The sequence below is a fragment of the Cetorhinus maximus genome, chromosome 21 (genome assembly GCF_964194155.1).
Source record: "Cetorhinus maximus chromosome 21, sCetMax3.hap1.1, whole genome shotgun sequence".
Lineage (NCBI taxonomy): Eukaryota > Metazoa > Chordata > Chondrichthyes > Lamniformes > Cetorhinidae > Cetorhinus > Cetorhinus maximus.
The window spans coordinates 91,206,267-91,232,442 of NC_135899.1; the positions used below are offsets into that span (position 1 = coordinate 91,206,267).

Genomic DNA, 26,176 nt, shown 5'->3' on the forward strand with positions numbered 1-26,176 from the left:
TGGAGGCTGTCTTAGATGTTTTGTGCCTATATCCCTGGTGTTTGAGCAACAACCCACTCAACAACTCTCCACACCCCTCCCCCCAATTTTCACTCTGGGGGTCACACCAAGTGTGAAGCATTAAAACACGTTCACATCAGAAAAGTTTGGAATGCACTGTCCTACACAAAGAACAAGAGCCCAAAATCCCAATGACACCAAAAGACAAATGAAATAATCTGCAATGCTGCCAAAGTACACTTGCACATTATAAAAGGCAGATAGATTTCAGCCCACCCTGCTTTTATCTAACAAGGCAACTATACCTCTTCTAAAAGCTGGTCTGTCACTATAGTCTGCAAACTGAATAGCAACTTACAGGATGAAATTGGAAGACATGGAATTGAGGTCAGTCAGATAATTGAATCACTTAATTGTCTAGCTCAAATACTGATTCAAGCAGTCAATGTTCCTCATTCATACTGAACTGACATCTGTAGATGTGAGATACCAAGAATACAGCTACCACTGGTGATACCAATCTGAGCACATGGCTTGGTTTATCAGTAGGTGAGCCTTCTGTTCAACATTTGCTTCAAAATTATTTTATATTATAGCTATCAGAACATACAGATTTGGGCCCATAACTTCTGATCTCCAGGGCATGTACCCAGGCCCCCAAAGATGCACTTGGAGGACCCCACCAGCCCCAGGAAATCCCCACGTAAGGATTGCATGGCAATTGTCCAAGATATTCAAACTTCCGTCGGGCAATTACCCTGCACTGGGAACCATCAGAAACTCCGATTCAAATCACAAACTTTGGATGGTTCCAACTGTTCTCCCAACCCCATTGGAACCCCCAACTACACCCCCACCTGTCGACTACCCCCTAACCAAACCACCCTCAGACGGGACATTCCCCCATCCCCGACTCCCACTGCAACCCCTGACCCCCTACACCTTTGCCCTGGTGCCATTAAAAAAAGGGTGCGCATCTTCCTTCCCTTTGACTCAGCTGCCCTCAACAAGGCCTCAGGAACCCACTGCACTACACCTTTCTCAGCTGGTCAGGCAAGAAAGATGCAGCAGCATTTCAGGATAAGTAACCAGGAGCAGAGTGGCAATCTAACTGTGACCGTCACCCTATAGAAGTTATGAGTCACAACAAGGCGCACTAATATTCCAGATTTTGCAAATACAAATAGGTGGAATAACTACCAGGAATTTAAATGACCTTACTTTAAACTCCTTTACAGAAATACAACTAATAAGCTATATTATCCATTCCACAAGCACCATTCACACTCTTGTCCCAATAGAGAATGAGCTGGAAAAAAATCTGCTCAGTATAGGTCTACGAAAAGGCCATTTCCAATGTAGTCTCTGCAAACAGGAAACACATCTGTTCATTCTCCTCCTCCCACATTGTCCAGGGCTCGAAACACTCCTTCCTTGTAATTTCTCTAACCTAAAGCTGATCGGTCTCCTCTGTAGTGGGGATTAGGTGAGAGCTTTGCTGAACACCCCTGTTCTTGGTCTTCAGTGCAAGCCCCAGCTACCAGCCTCCTGAATGCCACTCCGACTTCCATTATCCTCCTCCGACACCATTCCAAACAAAAACTCAACAAGCTTCTAGATCACTTTTCTCAGGCCTGTCCTCACGTGAGCATTGGTGCTGGTAACTTCAGACTTTCAGTATATCCTCATTTCTCCACTGCCCAGGCTCTTTTCCACACCTTTGTTTCTTTAACATCTTAATGCCCTTTTCTGCACAGAAACAAACAATCCATAACAATTGGGCACACAATTCCGCTTGTGTTTGGCTGCTCATTTATGTTTCAGAATACATTTTTCCTGCCTTTTCCTAACTGTATTTAAAAAAAACACGGGCTTATTAAATTCTCACGTTAACAGATGAGGCATTAAATGGTCTTTTCCTTTGAACGACTCTTGCATATTATCAGCATTTTCTGTTCCAGAATTCCAGCCAATCAGATCATTTTCTGTCCTGACCAAAAACATTGTTGGAACTAAATGGATTTTCCTCTTACATAATAAGCAGAACTCTCTGTTGCTACTGACAGAGGTACTAGATCACTTAATAATTCAGCAGCTCTCCATTTTTGAAGGCCACTTCAAAATAAATTAAGACTGTGTTCTGCCATGGGAGCTGACTAGGTAAAAAGGTAAAAAAAAAAACAAGATTTACCTTCCTAATCTACGATGTGTGGATTTGATAGTTTCATAACTAAAACTAAACCAAAGATGTGTTAAAATCAAATTTTACAACTAAATCCATAGAGTCTCATTTTCAATAGCCTAGCAGGATGAAAATAAAAGGACTATATATGTCAAGTTATTTGATAATGCTGCAAAGTGATCATAGATTCCACTTAATTTTAGTAAAGTGAGCAGGTGCTGGGAAACTGTAGCAACGCTAAATTTATGTATCACAGCAACCACCAGAAAGACGCAGAACAGTCCATTTCAGTGATCGCAAATGAAGGTTTTATGGCTTTAATACAAATATTGCTCATCAAGTCGGCTAAACATGTACTTTTCATGGTCATCACAATTTGAGTTTTAGAAACAGAAAAATGAAAAAACAGCTTTCTAAACAGCCTCCTAATGAACCAAGTTTTTGTTGGGTCACTGAACAATGGCCAATTTTCCTATTAGTATCCCAATGACACAAAGGTGAGTAGCAGCATATTGGCACCTGATCTTTTATGGCTGACAAGTGCACCGGTGACCAGGGAAGCTAGGAACTAATGAATTGATCAGACAGCACAGCTGACACGCTCTATACTACAGTGTTAGAAACCAGTTAGCACATGTAGTACCTTACTGTACCCAGCTATTTTGCAAACTCAAGCACTGTACCAAACTAAAATATGAACCTGGTGTACTCCATTACTCACGCCAAGTTCTATTAAATATTTAAGTTACTCACTTACCTAGGCAACATGCAACATGAGTTGCAAAGAGCTCTCCTCAGCTAATAGATGATATACTCAAGAACCACGATCAAGATCCACCAGCCAGAACTGATTTGAGATACTCACTCTCTGGAATATAACAGGAAGCAGCTTTTTAAGCACTGCCCCCCACCCCCACCCCCCCACCCCCCCACCCCACCCACCACCCCCCACCCCCCACACCCCCCACCACCCCCACCCCCCCACCCCCCACCACCCCCCACCCACCACCACCACCCCCCACCCCCCCCACCCCCCACCACCCCCCCCCACCCCCACCACCCCCCACCACCCCCCACCACCACCCCCCACCACCCCCCACCACCACCCCCCACCACCCCCCACCACCACCCCCCACCACCCCCCACCACCACCCCCCACCACCCCCCACCACCACCCCCCACCACCCCCCACCACCACCCCCCACCACCCCCCACCACCACCCCCCACCCCCCCCCACCACCACCCCCCACCCCCCACCACCCCCCACCCCCCACCACCCCCCACCCCACAGCCTATTCCTCCATTCAAATTACATCATGGATGAGCTGTAACCTAACTTCATTCATACTTACCTTTGCCCCCATCCCTTAATACCACTGGTTTAACAGAAACTGATTAGTCTTAGATTTAAAAATGAAGATTTAGTATCAATTGCCACTTGCAGAAGAGAGTTCCAAACTTCGACCTCCATCACCCCGCACGATGTGGGGATCATTTCCTAGTTCACTCTTGAAAAAGGTCTGGTTCTAATTTTTAGTATGTACTCACTAGTCCTAGACTTCCCACCCACTGGAAATAGTTTCTCTCCATCTACACTTCTGTTCCCCTTAATATCTGAAAACTTTGACTAAATCATCCCTGAACTCAAATTCCAGAGATTATAACCGTAGGTTGTTAAACCTCTCGTCTTAGTTTAACCCCTGGAGTCCAGGTTTCATCCTGGTTAATCTACACTGTGCTCCCTCCAAGGCCAATATATATATATCTCCCAAGGTACAGTGCCCATAACTGGAGTCTGACAAAACACTTTACTGTGTAGCAGCAACTATAGTTCAGTTGGTAGCACTCTCACCTCAATCACAAGATTCCAGGTTCAAATCCCAATCCAGGACTTGAGCACAAAAAAAAAAATGTTGACATTCCAGTGCAATACTGAGGGAGTGCTGCACTGTCGGAGATGCTGTCTTTTGGCTGAGATATTAAACTGAGGCAGGGAAGTTCTCCCCAGTGTCCTGGGCCAATATTTATCCCTCAACCGACATCTCAGATTATCGGGTCATTATCACATTGTTGTTTGTGGGAGTTTGTATTTGCTGTGCATAAATTAGCTGCTGTGTTTCTTCCATCACAGCACTTCAAAAGTAAAATAAAAGCAAAATACTATGGATGCTGGAAATCTGAAACAAAACCAAAATGCTGGAAAAACTCAGGCCTGGCAGCAAGTGTGGAGAGAGAAACAGAGTCCATATGACTCTTCAGATGTTGCCAGACCTGCTGAGTTTTTCCAGCATTTTCTGTTTTTGTTTAACACTTCAAAAGTACTTCATTGGCTGTAAAGCTTTTTGGGATGTGTGGTGGTTGTGAAAGGCATTATATAAACGCAAGTCAAAAATGTCATCATAATAGCGATGGGAAGAGGAGAAAATATTTGGAACTGAAGACAAGGAAAAAAATGTGTCGCTATTTAAAGATAATTGAAAAAAGGGTCAAACATTTAAATCTTTCCACCTGAGGTCAGTTGCACAGTGAAAATGTATGAGTCATAAGTTGGAAAGGCAATCAGGGAAATAATCTTTTATTCTCGAATTCTATGCAAAGTATTGTCTGCAATCATTCAAATTAGCAAAACAAAAACAGTCCAACCTAGTAAAAGGACCATTTTACATTGGATACTGATGCAACAACATCAGCCGTTGTTCCCAAATGTCAATCCAGAGATAACGATAATTCTCCAATGCTATTGCCAGCTAATCCTATCAAATACTTGGTCAATAGAGAGTTAAAGGATGATCAATGGTTTCAGATCAGTAACTGGGAACAAAGATTGCTAATCCCCTATTCTGAGAGAACAGGAGCCAACAGCTGATGTCATCTCAAGCATCCATCTGAGCCCAAGGTGTTGAATCTCTCCAGGGAAAAGGCAGCACTATAATTAGAGTGCGCTCTCGGCAGGTGAGTGGTGTTTGTCTTATATTTTGGCGACATGAGCAGAGAGGGAAGTATTTTCCTATTGAGAATCCTTCCCATCAAAACACAGCAATAACAAACGGTATGGCATAGTATTGCTTTAACACGATTTGTTTTACTGACATGGTCAAGTTTGAAACGTTAATAAATGAACACTGGTAGTCAGGAGGCCACAGAAATCTCAAATTATAATATCTGAACATTAAGAGTATTTATCTTGGGGCATATTTACTTGGTAACACCCATAAAATCGGTGTGGAGTCCTAATGAACTACCCAACCTGTCAGAGTTCCAACAATATTGACTGTTCTGGATGTGTAGTAAAACTGGTCAAGTTGGTGAAATATTGACTTCCCATAAAGACTATCAGCTGAATTCTCTAGGTTACTGCACACATGTTGAATTACATATAAAGCGCTTACCTGACTCACAATGTGCCCACACACAGTCTGTTAAATTCAGTGAAGCATCGCCAGCAATACAATGTTCACATGTCTCCAATTCTTTACATTCTAAAAAAAGAAAAACATACAGTAAGCATGACTTTAAATCTAATGGGTTGTGCTAGTATTTAAACAATGAATATTCAGCCTATTGGTAGTTATACCTTTTTAATGCCATATGGAAATAAAATCTACTGTGAATAACAATAATCATTTGTCAATTTATGAGGTTAGCTGAACGCAGTAATAAGATGGATCCAATAAAAAATACTCCACGCAAGTCCCATTCAGTAAAATCTCAGCCCACAGCAACCACATAGCCCTTAAGGACTAGCTTCCACGAGACCAAAGTCAATAAAAAGGGTTCCTATGCTACTCCTCAGACCTCAGCCTCCTACATTGTTCCAATGAAGCTCAACACAAATTCAAGGGACCGAGCCTCATCTTTTGGGTTAGATACTTTACTGCCTCCCACACTCCATTTCAGATCTTAACCCTGCCTCTATATTTTTTCTGGCAGCAGCTGCTGGCAATGTCAGACTCATAACCATTTACAGGTCTGGACCCATCTATTGTTTCTTATTTGTCCCTTTTTAAAAAATTCATTGACAGGATGTGGGCGTCGTTGGCCAGGCCAGCATTTATGGCCCATCCCTAATTACGCTCAAGGTGGTGGTGGTGAGTTGCCAAATCCTTCTGTCTTGCACCACTATCCCTCCACTAATTTAATCTCTCCTGCCTTCCACCCTATCACAGACTCTCCTCTCCCCTGCCTCTACTTGCTTCAAACCGGTGTTATCAGAACTGGAAAAAAATTGAGGTGCAAGGGCACCGACCTGATGCATTGATCAGTTTCTCTCCCTAGAAAGTGCCTGACCTGAGTATTTCTAGCACTTCTCAGTTTTTATTTTCACTGTTAATGTTATTTGCTGCCTTGAAGTCATGGCAATCCTGCAGGACTGGAAAAACCAATGACTTCATGCACTGTTATGATCCAAGACTTCTTTTACCCATCTCCCAGAAGCTTTGGAGACATTAAAAAAAAAACAGCTTTACCCTTCATAGCAGAGGAAGAAAAATAAACCATACTGCCACAAAGTGCCCATTGTTACAGCTCAGCTTTGTTTTCAATCTTCTGTCTCTTAGCACAGCTAGAGAACAAGATTACACATCAGTATGGGACTTTGCTTCCGTTGTGAACTAGCAGATTTGAGTAATTTCAGCATCACCCAATCTAAATTTAAATTCTGTCAATAACAAACTAAGCCGCTATGTCTGGACCCTGCAGTTCCTCAGCTGGGGGTGGTAAGCTTATGATGCTATTTCCTAAACAACAAACATCCAGCAGTCTGAAAAATCACTGTCATTATTAGACTCTGTACAAAAAGGGACAGTCACAGAATCTCTGCATGTTATAGCCTAGGTATTCTGCAACACAAATTTATACAAAAACCAAAAGGCTAATATACAATGAACATTACAAGATTCCCTTTTGCACCCAGCGCTGCCAATAATATGGGACAGGATTTTCTTCACCGGCTTTCCGGACCCCAACGTCAATTGGAGCTCAGAAGTCAGCATGGTATGGGCAGGGTCACATTGCTGTTACCTTCTCCAAGTTGGATAATTAACAGCCGGAGCGCAGGCTCACTTTCTAATTGAAGCCGGCAGACAGGCTCTCAAAGCTGGAGGGCCAAGTGGAGCCCCCCCCCAAGCACAGAAACAGCAGACTGCCTTTCCAGGCGAGTGAGAGAGGGTGACCCAAGATGGAGGCACCCACCCCAACTTTTTTTTTAAAGTTTGAAGATTAAAAACAGCCTTAGCAGCCAGGCCACCATTGTGGAGGAGGAGTCCCACAGCCAAAACCAGGCAGGCAAGGAGGAGACTCAAAACCTGGAGCAATGGGCCCCTGGTCACCTTTACTCCTTCATGCGATATGGGTTTGGAATCACATGTAGGCCAGGCCAGGCAAGGGTGGCAGATTTCCTTCCCTAAAAAGGACATTAGTGAACCAGATGGGTTTTTAAAACAAATCAATGATAGTTTCATGGTCACCATTTCTGAGACTGGCTTTACATGCCAGATTTATTAATTAATTGAATATGGTGAGATTTGAACCTGTGTTCCCAGAGCATTAGCCTAGGCCTCTAGATTATTAGTCTAGTGACATTACCACTACACCACCATCTCCCTGGGTCTGTCACCAGGCAATTAGACTGTTCCAACACCTCACCCTTCGGCAGTAGGCTTTTAACCAGCCTTAATTGGCTATTTGTCACTTGAGTGGGTAACCCTGCCGCTGTCAGCCTCATCCCACCTCTGGGAACATGGCCCAAGGGGCATGCTGGCTGCCAGTGTAAAATTCTATGCCCAACCCCTTCTGTGCTCACCTCAGTGGGGCCTAAAAATTCAGCCCAAAGTGTCAGTTTTGTGCAGCTGGTAGCACAAGACTTACACATATCTCTCCCTTCCCTAGATAGCATCTACAATTATGAGGATTACCAAACCACAGCTTATTTCATGGGTTACCACGGGGTAGAGCGAGGAGACGGGCCCCTGGTCTAACTCAGCCAGAACAGGGATCTGACCTATGCCGTTGGCCCATTCTGTTAACCAAACAGCTGTCTAGCCAACTGGGCTAATGCCTCCTTCCCCCCTCCCCTATTTATATAGTACCTAGGAGTGGTGGGTGACTGGGACTTTGGTGCAAGTTAGGATAAGGGCAACAGAATTCTGGAAGACCTCAAGTTTATGGAGGGTGAAAGAGGAGAGGTTTTGGCTTCGAGTGTTGGAATAAACAAATCTAGAGGTAACAAATGGTAGATCGTGAGTTCAAAACCCACTCCAGGAGCACACATGGAGCAGTGCATTGCTAGAGATACTGTCCTTCAGATTAGATATTAACCAAAGCCTCGTCGACCTGTTAAACTGGATGCCAAAGATGTGATGACACTAAAGAGTAGTGAGTTCTCCTGGTTTACTGAACAAGTCATTCCTCTGTCACCCCAAAAGCAAAGTGAACTCATCACTCACATTGTTTAACAACAACCACATTGCCCTGGACAGCACCTCGGGACTAACTTGTAATGCAAGAAGTATACTTGGGGTGTCAAATATGCAGAGAAAGTCTTTACTTCTTTACAGTCAGCAGAAGAGTCTCAGGTATGAAGAGCTCTAGACAATTCCACTCCAATCTATTGAATTTAGCAGCTGGGTACTCTTCATGAACTTGGGTCAGTTTTTAATGGATAAAACAGGAGTGACAAGGACTTGTCACCTTACAGAAGTCAGTGCCAACAGTACCCCTCTAATGGTATCATTCGCTTAATCAAATAAATGGTCCAATTAACCTCGAGAAACTTAAAACCAGGGGAGATGATGGCATTGTAATATCGCTGGACTAGTAATCCAGAAACCCAGGCTGTTGCTTTGGGGACATGGGTGCAAGTCCCACCATGGAATTTAATTTAAATTCAATTAATAAAACTGGAATTGAAGGCTAGTCATAGCTAGTAAAAATCCAGCTGGTTCACTAATGCCCTTTGGAGAAGGAAATCTGCTATTCTTACCTGGTCTGGCCTACATGTGACCCATACTAACATGGTTGAATGCCCTCCAAAATGGCCTAGCAAGCCACCCGAAGGCAATTAGTGACAGCCACATCCCAAGAAAGAATAAAAATAAAAGCTGCGGCCGGGGGGTAGCACCATTGTCCGGGTCAGAATGCTATCGGTTCAAGCACCACAACACCCAAGTACAGAATCTAGGCTGAACTCCACTGCAGTACTAAGGGAGCACCACAGTGTCAGAGGTGCCGTACTTTAACAAACATTAAATGGTGTCTACAGCTGGAATTAAAAAATCCCAGGGGAATTCTCCCTGATGTCTTGGCCAATATTTAATCCCTCAAATCAGTATCGTTGAAACAGGTTGTGTGGTCATAATCACATTGGTACTTGCGAGTGCTCTCAGTGTGCAAAATTCCTTCTTCCTACATTACAACAGCGTCTACACTTCAAAAAGTATTTCTTGGCAGTGGAGCGCTTTAGGAGTATCCTGTGGTTATGAAAAGCACCATCATAAACACAAGTATTTCTTTAGAAGAACAAAATCAAAAAAGGAACCAAGCAAAAAGTCAGTATGCTGTTACCGTCTGCAGGACACTCTCTATGCCTATGGTGCCCACCTGTCACAGAAGAATTTAAAAGTTAACCTGCCACTTACTGGAGCGGAGATCAAGGGGTTCCATTAATATATGAGGGAGTGAGAGAGAGAGAGAGAGGGAGAGAGTTTTGTTGATTTTGGGTCCAAAATTCAGGTCCTCTAATTCTCCAAACTGAATTGAAAGTAGCTCCATCTGCACCAGCAGGAAATTCAATCCAGCAGAGAATTAAATACATATAATCTTCAATGCAAACTACCAGATGCCAGGATGTACTGTATAGTCGAAGGAATTGACTCCCTCTTCAGTACAATGTCATTTCTTGGTCAAACCATGTTTTAAAGATCTCAATCAACAGGGTCGACCAAAATGAGCTTCAGCAGCACGTCAGCCATACACAGAACCCTCTCCACGTGTACATCCTCCTGTGTAAAAAAGGTGAAGCAGTATCGTGCTACTGCAGCCAGTCTCTGAGTCCTGTCAAATTCAGTTTCACCTTTGGAATGCTCTAACCCGAGGTGTGTGGATGCTCAGTCAGTGTGTGTATTTAAGTCAGAGGTTGATAGGGTTTTGGACACTAAAGAAGTTGAGGGATGGGGGAAAAGATGGGAAGAGACAGAGCAGGAAGGTAGAATCGGAGGTACCTAAGCTATGGTCTTTGTGAATGGCGTAGTAGGTTCAAGTGACCTAATCATATTTCTGATGTTCTTTAATCCAAAACATCAGAAAGGTCTGAAGCACGGCAGATCCTGGTGTCAGAAATAGTATGTCGCCTAAAATGTCAGATTCTGGGCTTTTACAGAGACAACCCAGATGGTAGCTCAGTAAATGGTCAAAAGATTCCTCATTATCAGAAATTTAGGGGATGATCTTCAGCTCAAGTGAAAATTCAGCTCAATAATAAACACCTACCTTGCTGTAATCGAAACAGTGATAATACTTAATTTGAATTTGAAGCAGCATTTGGGAGTCTTAATTTGCATCAGGTTTTAATGTTGCGATATGGACTGGCTGCTCCTAACATTAAACTTTAATTCCGGTTGGCGTGAAAGGCCAATTGCAACACCAATTACCCTTACGGCAAAGAAACATATCGTTTGTCGTGGCCACTGGTACACTTCTGTATGTCAACCTGGTCCGTCAAAGCTCAGGGACTGCCCGACCATTTATTTGGAATAAACACGAAAACATTCAAAACTGCCAGACGACCAACCAACACGGCAAGAAGAGGGGAGTTATGTTGTTTAAATTCCCCAGTGCCTAGTGACATTACCTTAACACTGGAGGCAGCACGAGCAAAAACAATGGAAAATTCCACCTTCTCTGTGATGCATTTCAAACCCCCATCCCATCCCCAGGGTCATTCAATGCTAGTCAAAACTGTACAGGTGTTAATGAAACAACCACTAAATACCAAACCAATTGTGACCAGGTTATAAAGAATAAATTTTAAAGACGCCACGTTATTTGCCAAAGTATGGTCACATTAAATGATGCGTGCATTACTTTTGTGCATCCCAAACTGTCCTAGTTAAGAGGACTGGAGAGACGCACAGTCAAAGCCGGCAGGAACAGACCTCGAGCTAAGAATTCTGTCTTATCTCCCAGATTTAGTTTAAAAAAATCAACATGAACACAGAACAAGGACCAGTGCAAGCACTTGTTTCCCCCTCCCCTCCCCTCCCCTCCCCTGCCTTGCGAGCTGCAGAGTCACCTCCATCCAGAGATTCTGTACCTTCTTCCCGTCCCTCACAAACTCGAGAGAGTAACGCCAACAGAGAAACTCCCGTCGCAATCTCTGCCCACCTCATCTTCTCAAAACCTCTCTGGGAACCGCGCCTGCAATTACAGAGCAAAAGAGAGAGATTGAGGTGGGGGGGGGGGAGTGGGAGGGGGAAGTGGGGAGGGGGGAAGGGGAAATAAAAGTTAGCGAAAATGAAAAAGGACCAGGAAAAAATCCGCTGAAGTTTTGGCAAATCCCAGCAGCGAAGCTATCAGGTTGGGAAACAGGCGCTGCGATCCTGCGTGGAAATTAACCCGGAGCCCACGTGAGCGAAATGTATCCAAGCGCTTGTAACAAGTTATTAAAGGGGGACTGTCACATGACCGCAGCACTGATCACATTTCACAAGTGATGCCAGTGTGTTTACCTAACAACCAAAACCCCAGAGACTGTGCGTGCCATATTTTTTTTTCTTCAAAACAGCACCATAATCCGGTGTCAAGACTGGAAGGGAAAGAAGTGGAAATAGTAATAACCCATATGAAATATACAGCATAACGTGTATGCTTGCTAACTGCTTGAAAAATAAACCCTCTCCTCCCCCCACCCCCCCACCCCCCCGCTTTGTCATGTGAAGGCATGATTGATGCAGTGCCATTCAGTTTATAGCACCAAGGCTAGGGCGATGAATTAATCTGACTGTCAAATGCTAGCGGCACAAACACACACATTGGAGCCGATGCAATTAACCCAAATGGGAAGTGGAAGGTTTATACCAGAATGTCACATCTGTCGGGATAGCACACGGCAAAGGTCTCAACAGCTCTGGGGCTCTTATTGAGTGCAGTCTCATAACTTATGACGCTGGTTTCCAAGCTTTCGTCTTCTTCCATCCCTATATTTGGGTATGACATAATGACCATGACATCTGGATCTGACATCAGGGTGAAGCAGATACTCTCAAAGTTATCATATAGATGTCAAGTGGGACAAAGTGCAATTAGACACATCAATGAGAATTGTTGTTACAGTTTTTTCTGCCTGTGCTGCCTTATTCGCTTTTATTTTCATGGAGTTGTTTTGAACATTGCTAAAACGGGCCACAACAATGTGATGTATACACAAACTATCATAAAATCTGCCTCAGAATACTTAAAAAGACAGTCATACTTGAATACACTAAGAATGGTAGGACCCTGGAATGTACTGAAGATCAAAGGGACCTTGGTGTGCGTATCCACAGATCCCTGAGGGTAGCAGGGCAGGTAGATAAGGTGGTTAAGAAGACATATGGGATACTTGCCTTTATTAGCCGAGGCATAGAATACAAGAGCAGGGATGTTATGCTGGAACTGTATAAAACGCTGGTTAGGCCACAACTGGAGTACTGTGTGCAACTTTGGTCACCACATTATAGGAAGGATGTGATTGCACTGGAGAGGATGCAGAAGAGATTTACCAGGATGCTGCCTAGGCTGAAGGGTCTGAGTTATAAGGAAAAATTGGATAGGCTGGGGTTGTTTTCCTTGGAGCAACGAAGGTTGAGAGGGGACCTGATAGAAGTGTATAAGATTATGAGGGGCATAGATAGGGTGGAGAGGAAGGCACTTTTTCCATTAGTAGATGGGTCAATAACCAGGGGGCATAGATTTAAGGTAAGAGGTAGAAGGCTAAGAGGGGAGTTGAGGAGAAATTTTTTCACCCAGAGGGTAGTGGGAGTCTGGAACTCACTGCCTGAAAGGGTGGTTGAGTCAGAAACTCTCGTAACGTTTAAGAAGTATTTAGATATTCACTTGCATTGCCATAGCCTCCAGGGCTATGGGCCAAGTGCTGGAAAATAGGATTAGTGTAGTCAGATCTTTGTTAACCGGTGCGAACATGATGAGCTGAATGGCCTCCTTCTGTGCTGTAAATGTCTATGAGTCTATGAATAATTCTACAAGTACTAAGCTCAATAAATTTCCCAGGAGTTTTACTGAAGTTGTGCAAAACAGTTTGAGAGCAGCTTTGAGAAATTCCATCCCAATTTCTCCACATGGCTATGTGTCAGAAACAAATTGGCAGCTCACAGGCACATAAGAAGGCATTATTTTTACTTATTTACCAGGAAACTGGTGAGCTGTCACCTTGAATATAACTGAGCGCTTGCTGGCCCCTTTCAGAGGGCAGTTAAGGGGGGAACCACATTGCTGTCAGTCTGGAACCACACACAAAACAGGCTGGGTAAGGATGGCAGATAGATTTCCTTCCATCATCAATTAAGCAGATGGGTTTTTATGACAAGCTGGTAGTTTCACGGCCACAATAATTGATCCTACTTTTTATTCCAGATGTAATTAATGGAAATTAAATTGTCCAACTGCTGTGGTGGGATTTGAACTCATATCTCCAATTTATTAGTCTAGCCTCTGGGTTACTGGTCCAATACCATAACAATGCTATCATACATAGCGACTTTTTAAAGATAGTTAAAGTGCACCTCAATGGCTCAGTTATTAGAGGGGATACTAAATGAGGCAGAATAAAAATGTGCAAGTTAATGCCAGGCCTGTGATGAGTTAGGTGATCTCAACTCAGCTTGCAATAGGAATGCTACAATTTTCAATAAGATTCTGGGGCTAGGAAAAGGAAAGGCATTCAACCAGTAGCTTAAGGAACAGAATCTTATCTTCCAATTGGGCACTTTACAGATGTTTGACTCAACATTGAGTTTCAACAATTTCAGACCCTGAACTCTGTCCCCAATTTTGATTATGTTTTTTGCCATTTTCCGGTTTGAATCTTATTTTTCATGTTTTTGTGTTCGGACAGAGCCGTTCGTTATTCTATCATACATAGCGACTTTTTAAAGATAGTTAAAGTGCACCTCAATGGCTCAGTTATTAGAGGGGATACTAAATGAGGCAGAATAAAAATGTGCAAGTTAATGCCAGGCCTGTGATGAGTTAGGTGATCTCAACTCAGCTTGCAATAGGAATGCTACAATTTTCAATAAGATTCTGGGGCTAGGAAAAGGAAAGGCATTCAACCAGTAGCTTAAGGAACAGAATCTTATCTTCCAATTGGGCACTTTACAGATGTTTGACTCAACATTGAGTTTCAACAATTTCAGACCCTGAACTCTGTCCCCAATTTTGATTATGTTTTTTGCCATTTTCCGGTTTGAATCTTATTTTTCATGTTTTTGTGTTCGGACAGAGCCGTTCGTTATTCTGCCATTCACACTCACTCTAGACCAATGCTTTGTTTCTTTACTACAACCATTACCTCTCCCTTTGCTGTTTGTTCCATGATATCTTTGTCATTTAACCTCCCCCACCATCTACCCTAACCCAGACCTTCCCTGTCGTTCTTCCTCCCCCCACTCCCCCTGCCTCCCCCACTCCCCGCCCCTCCCCCGCCTCCCCCCCCTCCCCTTTCAATGACATAAAACCCATCACATTTCTACCTTTCTTCAGTTCTGAAGAGGAGTCATATTTAACTCGAAACGTTGGGTAGAATTTTCCATCAATGAGACTAAGTGCGGTGGTGGGTGGTGTCAGCAGCGCCCACCCTGCCCACCGGAATGGGGGGATCTCACGTCCGATCCTGTGCTTGGAGCCTCATTAATTATGCAAAGGTGGGTAATGGTCCCAATCACCTGGTGGGTGGGGAGTTGGTTCGTGCGGCCGCCGTCAGCTGGTGGGTTCACAGGTCCGGGCGCCATTTTTAAAGGCCAGTCCAACGTACAATCTTACGGGCTCCAGCCCACCAGAGATGTCTGACAGCCAGAAGAGGAAGCCCGAGAGCCTGAAAAACAAGGCAGCACCTGCTTCACACACCAGGCCCACCAGGCCTTGGTCAGGAGGGTGCAGGCGCACAGGCAAGTGCTCTATCCCGGGGATGGCTGCAGGGAGCACAGCAGCCTCACCTCTCTAGTCTGGGATACCCGTCGCGGAGCAGGTCAGTGCTGCTGGTACCTGCACCCAAAGTGCCACCCAGTGCAGGAAGAGGATGAGTGATCTTATCTGCTCCACCAGGGTCAGTCATCCTTCAACTCCCTTCAATATCAACCTCTCATCATGGCATCACGCACTCAAATGGCTCCTCTCTTCAGTGACCCCACACAACCATTAGCTGGAGACACATATCAATACTTATTCTCTCACCGAGACTTTCACATCACCACCATCCCATCTCTCATGTTGCTCACATTCCATCCTCTGGCCCTTCAGGGGAGGGCTCACCACACACAGGGGACATGCATCTCACCCAACCTCTGCTCCATCCCTTCTCATCACCTGCCTTCCTTTCCTCTTCATACAGGCCAAGCTGGCACACAGCAGGCACGAGAGAGCACAGACCAGGGGAGGGACAACAGACATCATCGCCCTCACTGAGTTTGAGGGGGCTGCAGCTGAGCTGGCTGGGGGAGGACAGGGATCGCTCCTGTGGGGAAGGGGAGATTGGCCTCTCCCACCAACCCAGTACGGACCACAGCTCCATCAAATCCTGACATTCACATTGAGTCACATGCAGTCTTATCCAGCTCATGCTCATTAGCTGAAACTCTATTTTCTGGGCACCAGCAGATCGAGGCCCCCAAGCCAGTCCAGCACCTGTGTGAATCCCCGGACCTCATCCGAGGAGGAAACTCCGGAGGATCCATCCCGGCGCTCACACACACCCTCCACCAGCTCAGAGACACACACATCGGCGGCGCACAGATGTGGATTAGGTTCAGCCTCACTTTCTGGGGAACACCTCACTGACACATCCATGTTATTCTTTCACAGAGGGCTGACCCTTCTTCTGCTATTAACACATTCTGTTTTCTCACCTTTATGCCACTATCAGCACCATCAGCACCTTCTTTAGCCTTCACCACTACCATTAATATTCCCTTTGTCTTGTGTCCATGACATCTTTGTCAATCTCTCCTTAGCCCCCACCTATCACTGACCTTCTATCCTACTTTACCTGCTCCAGCCCCCTCCAACAGTATAAATTCCATCTCATTTCTACTTCTCTTTAGCTCTGAAGAAGAGTCATATGGGCTCAAAACATTAACTCTGTTTCTCTCTCCACAGATGCTGTCAGACCTGCTGAGTTTTTCCAGCATTTTCTGTTTTTATTTCAGATTTCCAGAATTTTCCGGAATCCGGCTTTTTCTTGTGATTTTGTACTTTCGAACCCTCTTATTTCGAGGTTTATCCTTCCTCCCACTCAGTGATAGCGTCCTACTGTGAGATTGACATTCCTGTGATGTTAACCTCAGTTGAGCTAGTCTCTGCACGCTTGATGTCTGGGAGATGTGTTGAAATCTTTATTGGAAGTGTGTGATGTAAGCATTTCTAATCCTTCTTCCTCAAGAAACACCACTGAGCGGAGGCAGCTCATTAGCGTTGATAAACTAGTGGAATTTCTGTCTCCTCAGTGGTAGTGCCAGAAGAAAACACATCCATGGGGGGAGGGGATCCCTAGGCATGTCCACATCTCAGTCACAACAGTGTTTACATCATTAGATGGCGGTGATGGCTTCAAGTCTTCTCTCGCATTGATCTTGTTCCTGAGTGGACACTCAGTTCCCAGAGTGAGCTCACTCACAGGGCCCCGTGGTCCAAAGCAAAGATCATGGCCTGGCGATTCATGAGGCAAGTGTGAATCCGGGACTCGTTCTCACTGCAAGTGGGTGGACATCCCCTGAGTTGAAAGAAAATGGCATTGAGGGCTAGGAGAGATATGGCCACATTCCCTCTTCCTGGAACCTGTCAGCAATTAATGTATCATGGGCACGTCTCCCACGTCTTCCTTTCTCCATGTTGTGATCACACTCATACTGACCCTCAGCAACCTCCTGAAGTTCCTGGGCCTCCGGAACTTCATGCTCCGATAAGCTCTCATCCTCCTCCCAATCATCCTCTGGCAGGGGGTCACGACTTTGCATTATCAGGTTGCGAGGGGTGCAACACACTGCGACGATGCAGGAAACCCTGTCAGGTGTGTATTGGAGTGAGCCACCTGAGCGGTCAAAGCATCTGAAACGCATCTTCAGAATCCCAATGGCCTGCTGTATAAGGGAGCGTGTGGAGCTGTGAGCAGTGTTGTATCTCTCAGAACGACTCTGAGGCCAACGCACTGGTGTCATCAGCCAGCATTTCAGTGGATACCCCTTATCCCCAAGCAGCCATCCCTGCAGCTATAATGGCCCCTTGAAAATCTCAGCCACCTGAGAGTGACTCAGGATGTAGGAGTCATGGCAATTCCCAGGGTACCGGGCACAAATGTGCAGTATGTGCTTCCGGTGATCATACACCAGTTGTACATTGATGGAATGATAGCCCTTGTGGTTTATAAACATTAGGGGCTGTTGCCATGGAGCCCGTATAGCCACATGGGTGCAGCCTATTGTACCCTGCACTCTAGGGAAGCCTGAGATGGCGATGAAGCCGGTGAATCTCACAGCCGGGCTATCTTCACCCAGAGCAAGCCTGACATAATGATGGGCCTTCCTGTAAAAGGCATCTGTGACCTCCTTCATGCATCGATGTGTTGTGGACTGAGAGATGCTGCACAGGTCACCTGTTGATCCTTGGAAAGAACCAGAGGCAAATACATTGAGCACTGTGGTCACATTCAAAGCCACTGGCAGGAGATACCCTCCAATTCCATGTGGAGACAGTTCTTCATGAGGATTGTGGCATATGTGAAGTACCAGATCTTGGGACAAGCGCAGATGTGCACGGCATTGCCTGTCACTCATTTGTAAATAGGATACTCTTGGATGATAAACCCTAGGTCTGTGAGTTGCCCATGTTGTTTGGGTCTCTACTCCCGACCCTCCTGTTCATGCTGTGGCTCCGCTTGACCATGTCCCTCCTGCTGGAGCTGTGCGCAGAGTCGCCTCTCCCTCCTTCACCTCCTCCTCTGCATTAGGACCCTGACAAAGACAGCAATGAAGCCCTCTCTCTGCCATCCCACAGCCTTCCCTCCCCATCGCCCCCATTATGTTCGTCAACCCCACCCTCACATCACAGCCCACCCCCGGTTGAAGTGCTGCATGTGTATCACAGCACAATGGTTTTCCTCGGGACAATGAAAGCAAAGAGAAGGAGGAGTCCAACCCTACAGCCCCACCAGGCTGGTGTTCCTTGTAATAAGACCGGTGCAGCGCTATGGCAGGCATGTACCACTCGCCTTGAAGTTACCAGCGAACTGAGGTCCGACTTTTGCGCGCCATCCCTTTTCAAACCGGCTTGGGGGCCGACGTAATTTCTTGCTGGCGTGACACAAGATCAGGTGGCCTGGCAAGATTCTGGTGAGCAGCTGTTTTAATGAGCATTCATGACATGCTAATGAATGCAAATGGAATTCGCGCCACTAGCCAGCGGGATAACTGACCCACCGTTGGGATAATTGCGACTTGTTTTTACGATGGTGGATCTGTGACTTTTCTCCTGCCGCTGGATTCCCCACTCCCGTTCGCCACGAAACCCACCCGTGGGTGGGGTGGGAGAATTCCGATCATTAATCCTGTTCCTCACTCCGCAGATGCTGTCAGATCTGTTCAGTGTTTACAGCATTTTCAGTTTTGATTTCAGATTTCAAGCAGTGTTTTACTTTTATTCAAATCAATTCAAATCAATCCAGTAGCTCAATTTTTACTTTCTGTCTATTCACTGCTGCACATGCTTGGACTTTGGGAGAAGCGAGCGGGTTATAAACATCTATGAAACCTGTTTTCCAAAACAGATAAACAGCTTCACAAAGGGACAAACTTGGAGGCCAGATAAAAGATGATAAACCTATTGCCACAGCATATATAAAAAACTGCATCTAGGTCACAGTGTACTACATAATAATGCACAATAGCTTGAAATCTCCCCGTCTGAATACTCACTCTGCCCCAGAGAGCATGTATGTAAGGACAAATGACAGATCCTCCATCAAGGTCATTGAATCTCCTTCTCATAATACATAAGATTATAGTTAAAATATTACATGCCTGCATTTTGTCAAATAATGACTGAAGATTAATTTAAAAAGATTTTCAACACGGCACTTAAGCGATCATTGCTCTCCATTTCGTTCTTGTTTCTGGAGGGGTACTTTAAGGAGTTGACAGATATGGTAGGTATGGCCAAATGCAGTGAATGTGGTGTACATAGATTTTCAGAATTGGGTTTCGATCTTTCTTTTGTCCGCGGTGAAGCAGCTTTTGAATAGCGACCACACAGGAGATTGTTGGTGAAGATTAAGGAGTATAACATTGGACGAGGGTTGCAAATTGAAGTAAAAACTAGAAGAAGTGAGGGAAATATCAAAAGGCATTTCTACCTTTGTTACAGAACGCATCAGCAATGTTTTGAAAGCTGCCTACCTGTTTGTTGTCATGCTGCAGTATATTGGGAACTTTCAGACAATACTTTTTGAAATTTTGAACACAAGCAGTCTGTTAAAATGACCGCTGCAAATCACGTGACCTTTTGCATTCTGAGACAGACATTCCTGAGTCTCAAGCAAATACTTAATTGAGTATGGACTTTCACAGCCAACCAGGAAATTTACACATGCCTTCGTTTCAGGATGAACCGTCAGCAACGGAACTATAGCGTTCCAGCCGGCTCATCTTTCTGTTTCGCCGTAGACAAAAGAACGATCGAATCTCAATGTGTGTTGGACGAATGTGAAAGGGATTCCATTGACCCTCCATTTTATTATGAGGGATCTTCATCCAAACCAGACAGGATGAATTTCATAGTGTCAAATGACAACACAGGATGTGTTACCAACACACCAACTCACTTTGGAGAAAGGATTTTGAACTTGTACAAGTCACACGATGAGCTTGTCTGCTTTTAAAAAATGGAAAAAGCTGCTTGCAGAGATGGAGAGTTCCATAAGAATCCACCAGAAAAGCCAACAAACCAGCTACATGTCAAACAGCCAAGATAATAAACAGCAAAACCGTCAACGTTGCAGGATTCTCCCCAACCTGTTCCTACTTCAAGTTCACCTGAGAACCAACCTCCTGGAAATTCAACTACAGGAACCCTCACAGCTTACTGAGAAACCTCTGCTAACAAGACCTTCATTTTAATAAAAAGCATCAACTCATCTAAGAAACCACAGACCTGCCACAAACGTGAGACTGGGACAATTATACACTTTAATCGTATTGCTTTCTCTCTTCATCTGTATCTAATCTTTGTTGAGTGATAGTGTGTGTGAGGTGAGTGATTGAGGTGTTGCATTGTTAAACCCCTGGGGCAAGTGTGGGATAATAATAACCTTTTTTATTTTAAAACTCACAAAAAAGCTTGCTGCTGGAATAATTTAAATCAGGACAATCTCTCTGAGGGTAAGAAAATTCACACACCTCACATACGAAACACATTGATCATAGGCAGTAAGAAACCACATAAATTCTGTCCGTGATTCTATGTAATTTTAGCCACGCAATAATGCACAAATCTCCAAAAAGAGGAGGAAAGAAATTTTGCAACGTGTTTTAAGATGAATTGAAATAAAATAATTCGAGAAACATTTTAATCAATGATTCTGAGAGTCTTGCCCACTTGCAGTTTCAGTTTTGAGAAACTTAGTTGAACACTATAATTAAGAGACAAGTATTGTCACTGTTAAGTAACAACAGTAAGTTGTCACAGTATAGCCATGTGGTTATTCATTTTCCATTGTAATGAATACAGGGGAAAAGAAGTCCCAGAAAAAAAATTCAGACTAACATTCCAGTGCTGTACTGAAGGAATCATTTTTCAGATGACATGTCAAACCATGGCCCTATTCTCCCTCTCAGGTGGACATAAAGGATTACCTGCCACTGTTTCGAAGCTGAGCAGGAGAGTTATATATCCTGGTCAATGTTTATTCCTCAACATCACTAAAGTAATAGCCAGTCATTATCACATTACTGTAGAGTAATGGGTTAATGGGTATTGTTAATGAGACCATGGAGATATTCGTGATGTAACTGCGACATCATTAGTGAGATAACCAAGAGTGAGCTAGATGCAGAGCAGTCTGTGTCCTGAATACCATGTATTTACCCTGAGGCCTTTGTAAATAGTTGTTAATGAAAGGTTTGAAGTTAAAATATACCGACTATCTTATGTCTGTCAGAGGGAAGCAAAGCCTCATCAATGTGCAGTAGGATTAGAGTGCATTGTGTTGGTAAAACATCGCTAGTACTTGGAAACAACATCAAAACATGGTGGCAGTGCTGGAGGCCACTATTGAGCAACCTGCGGCCACAGATGATGACCAACATGTGATGGCTGGTGAAAGAAGAAAATTGACTTTGGAGCAACAAAGTTCAGACCTGAAAAGTACCATGGTGAGGGACAGTGAGACACAGTAGCAACAGAGCCGCTACTACCCCTTCTACAGCCTTTTCAAAACATCAAAGATTCACAGCAAGAACAGCGAAGGGAGCTCTGGGAGAGACAGTTTGAAAGGTTACAAACGGTTTCGGGGTTACAAGGGAAACCTCATAAACACCAGGTCTATACACTTTTATATGTAGTGTGGGCCATGGCTGACCATGTCGTGGAACGGCAAGGCACGACCTCGGAATTTGACCTCAGAGAAGGATCTTGAGGCAGGCCGAATTGTTACACCAGAATCGGGGTGTAATCCAGGGTGATTCCAAGGCTCAGGAGGTGGTCAGTCCAGTACATAGGCACAAATTCGGGAGGCCCGCCCACCAAAAAGCCCACGAAAAACCCCACCGAAAAGCACATAAAAAAGCCTGCCGATAGGCCGGGAGCAGCACCCACTGAAAAGCCTGTGAAAAAGCCCGATAAAACCATGAAAGGGGTGGGGGAAAAACTCTTCCATCAGATGCAGCACTAACAGACAACACCAGTGCAAAGACTGCCCAGCAGGAAGAGCCGAATCCTTCCCCTGTGGCAGGACTGGTCATTATAAATAGTTCTCTAAATCAAAAGCAGCATTGAAGGGAAGCAAATTAGAATGTATTCCCAGCCAGTCTGAGGTCCAAGAAATCAGAGATACACATTTCCAACGTGATGGTTTCCTAGGAGGAATCAAAGAAGCCGAAAAACAGCTTTGGTCCACGTAGTTGGAAGTTTAAGGCTACAGGATGGAATTTAAACTCAACACCGGTGCAGGAGTCTCTGTTTTATCGGGGAGATTGGACTGGCTTCCAGATTGGCTTAAAGAAGTCCAAGTTCAAGCATCTGATTTAAAGCTGCAAGGGGCCTGGAGGCCACAAACTTCCAAGTGAAAGGGCAGTTCACCACCATGCTTTGCCATGAAGAAAAACCAAGTTAATGAAAGCCTCTGTATTTTACAGAATCAACCAGTTTCTCTTCTCAGCAGGTCAGTGTGTTTGAGACTTGGTCTTATACAGAAGCTCGATGAGGTCTCAGTAGAGGACAGCAAAATAAGGAGGAATTTGCAAAGTTGGTTTAAGAGCCGACAGGCTTTGTCTCAGCAGCAGCATGTGAAGATCCCTCATTACGCAGTGAGTCACTCTTTATTAGTGAAGCACAATCCACTGGACCTCAGGAGGAGATTGCAGATCTCTCACTTCTTTTCACAGACAGGCTTGAAGGTGCAAAAATAGAAGCCACTGAGGAAGATGTCGATGATCCACTAGAGGAGCTTCTGGACCTTAGTTGGGTCCTGGTTGGCACTGATAAAGACTCGAGAAGGGGGCCACTGCAGAAACAGGTAATCCGTTGGAAGGAGGTCCCAGATCTCGTTACACTCTTTGATATCACTGCCAACCCAGAAGAAGTCTCTTGTTGTCTTTTTTGAGGAGTCAGTTGAAGAAGCTACTGAAGAGCTGAATTTGTATGTTTGTCCCACTGAACCCACCAATGTGATGCATTGTAAATTTCTGGCTGACCATAGTGAGCTACCCTGCGCGAACGAAATTCTTGATTCCAAGTTGGATCAAACTACGAGAGGAAGTGTAAAGCTTACTCAGGTGTGAAAATAAACTGCGACCCACACTTGAATCTCATCAGCAATTCATGCTTACACTTAAATTGTTCTTTAGTGCAGACACAGAGGCCAAAACTCCAGAGCTTCTGTAGCTGAAGAGTCCTATACAGGAATTTCATCTGGGTCCAGGTCTGGAGATGCATTCTATTAATGTAGATAGTGTAGACAGTGCTGACAGTCATCCCATTGCCTACAGTAGAGCAACATCACACTGAAACAAGCATTGCAATATTACCATTGCCTGCAAAAAGTGGAAGGAGTACCCTGAGAGTAATGGGGAAGTCAGATTTTCTTCACATCTTGCAAAGTCTTCAGGATGTTCATCATTCTTCTTAGATTGATTTGATTCTCAATTTTTTTTGTCATCCATGCAGCAGTGATGGATACAGCTGTGAAATTCTTCATTAAAGTTGAAAATGCTTCATCTTCTCAGGCCTTTCCCCAGTGTGCAAAGTGGAAGCAGAAGATTCCAGACAGAATGTCAGTTTGCCCTCTTTCTAATCAAGATAGTGCGATTGTCCAGGTCCTGAAGTTTTCTCTCTTGGATCAGCCTTTCACTGAATGGGTTTCAAAGCCTTTACAGTCAAGTTGTTCTGGAGTTAACAGCCCAGTTAGCAGCAGTCATAGGAAGCTGCTATACCACAACGTCAATGTACTTGTCTTCCAGGAGAAAGACAAGCAACTGCATACGTCCACAGTGTCTTCCAAGAGAGCTGAGGACATTGTTGGAGATTGAAGACTTGGGTGACAGTGATTTGGAGTGGGGGATGTTGGATGGAAACTGTAAACAGTACAGGAGCTTTACAGATGTTGGAAAAAATAATGTAAATTGTTTAACCAAAGAACGTAACAGTTTGAGATTATACTTGGGGGAAGATATAGGGTAATGAGTTAATGGGTATGTTAATGAGACCATGATGATATTAACGAGGTAACTGTGACATCAGTAGTGAGATGACTGAGAGGCTCTAAGAGAGCTAGAAGCAGAACAGCCTGTGTCCTAAATACCATGGGCTGAATTTTCCCTTTGGCATGTGGGATGCAGGCCCTGCACGTCCATGTGTTAAATGACGTGTGGTGACGTTGGGCGAGTGTCCCGACGTCACCATGTGCCATCGCGATATTTCACTGGGCGGGCGTGCAATGATGTCCAACGCACACCCGCCATTAACTAAAGGGCTACTTAAGGCCCTTGAGGTGCCAATCCATGCTGATTTTTTGGCTCCCGTGCGATCTTCGGCTCGGCGCATGGGCGCAACGGGCAGGCGGGTAGGACGCATTTGTATTAACCTCATCCACGGGCGGGATAAGAGGGCTCACTGGGGTCGGGAGTTGCACAGTCAAGCATTTATTTCTGAAAGTTTTTGATACTTGCCTGTGTGATCTGCAGTACTTCAAACCGCACACCAGCTGCTTTTTCTGGCCTCTTAACCTTCAGGTCAGCACTCTGCAGTGAGGAATCTTTTCTGGGTCTGCAGGTTTCAGGAAGCCTTCCCTTAGCCTGGGAATGGGAGCTCAACTGTCCACTGGAGGCTCCTCCTCTGAGGAGGGAGGACTAGAAGGGGGAGGAGGCCAGGAATGCACATTCAGCCTCTAGGGGAGACACCTTTGGGAGGCCAGGCGCAGGTACAAGGGGCGTAGGGCCAAGAGGTAGTCCAAGGTGGAAGGGGCCGCAGAAGACGCCACTATCCTGCTGCCAGGGTTTACAGGCAGCGAAGTAGCTACCTCAATATGTCTGAGGTGCAGTGCCGAAGGAGGCTCCGACTCTCAAGGGAGACAGTCAACTCTATCTGTCAGATGATTGGGCCTGAGATCTCCCCTAACTGTGTGGGTGGACACCCCATGCCAGCGGATTCTGAAGGTCACAGCTGCCCTCAACATCTATGCCTCTGGCTCCTTCCAGGGGTGTGTGATATTTTTGGTGTCTCCCAATCAGCTGTCCACACTTGTGTCAAGCAGGTTACAGACGCTCTGTTCAGGCGTACATTGACCTTCATCCACTACCGTTGGGACGAGGCCAGCCAGACAGAGCGAGCCAGAGGCTTCCCGACGATTGCCGTGGCACCCCAGCCTCACTGACACCAGTGGATCTGGGCACATGGCACCTCTCCAAATCCAGGGCCTCCTGCTCAAACCGGCTGAGAATGGTTAACTGCGCCGCCAGTCCTCACACACTCTGACATGTTATGAGCGTTCTTCTCCTGAAAATGAGAGGCAAGTATTGATTAGTGCAAATTGTACATGGACTCGCTTCGCGCATGGCCCATCCCAACCAGAGTGGGACACATCAGGGCTCCAGTGCCTCCTCACCCTGTTGCTGCCGAACACTCACACAAAGATGCTAGGCCTGCTCCCCAACCCCTCACCCACCCCTTGGGCACATGCTGCCTGCAGTACATTACGCATCACATGGTATATCCTTCCATAGCATGGAGGCGCAAGCATGTGGAGCGCAGAGGGCAGTAGATTGATCGGTGCCATGCCACCTTAAAGCTCCCCTCCCAGCATCTCATCATCCTGACTTTGACATGTCCTGGAGTTCCAGCACTGCACCCAGGTGCAGCTCCTCCAGGTTACCCCCAAACCAGTCATGTGGGACTCAGTGTATCTCATGCTGTGGGGGCAAAACCCATCTCTTCACCACCCTCTCAGGCTGACCTCAGCATGGGCAATATCTGCTGGCCCACCCAGCAAAGGACACATGCCATCAATGATTCAATGCAGTCAC

General features: G+C 45.3%; 1 protein-coding gene across 6 annotated transcripts in view; it reads right to left on the bottom strand.

Annotated features, from left to right (window-relative positions):
• The window catches only part of cd164l2 (CD164 sialomucin-like 2), a 405,638-nt gene extending 394,015 nt beyond the window's left edge, over window positions 1–11,623 (bottom strand). For all 6 annotated transcript variants that reach the window (XR_013580075.1, XR_013580074.1, XR_013580073.1 and 3 more), the window contains exons 1-2: window positions 11,491–11,623; window positions 5,573–5,662 (exon numbers count right to left, since the gene is read on the bottom strand). Coding sequence is in view for 3 of the 6 variants with exons in the window: in XM_078567449.1 (XP_078423575.1) it covers window positions 5,573–5,662; window positions 11,491–11,566 (166 nt within the window). In the remaining 3 variants the exon portion in view is untranslated. The remainder of the gene's footprint in view (window positions 1–5,572; window positions 5,663–11,490) is intronic.
• Window positions 11,624–26,176: the final 14,553 nt, after the last annotated feature.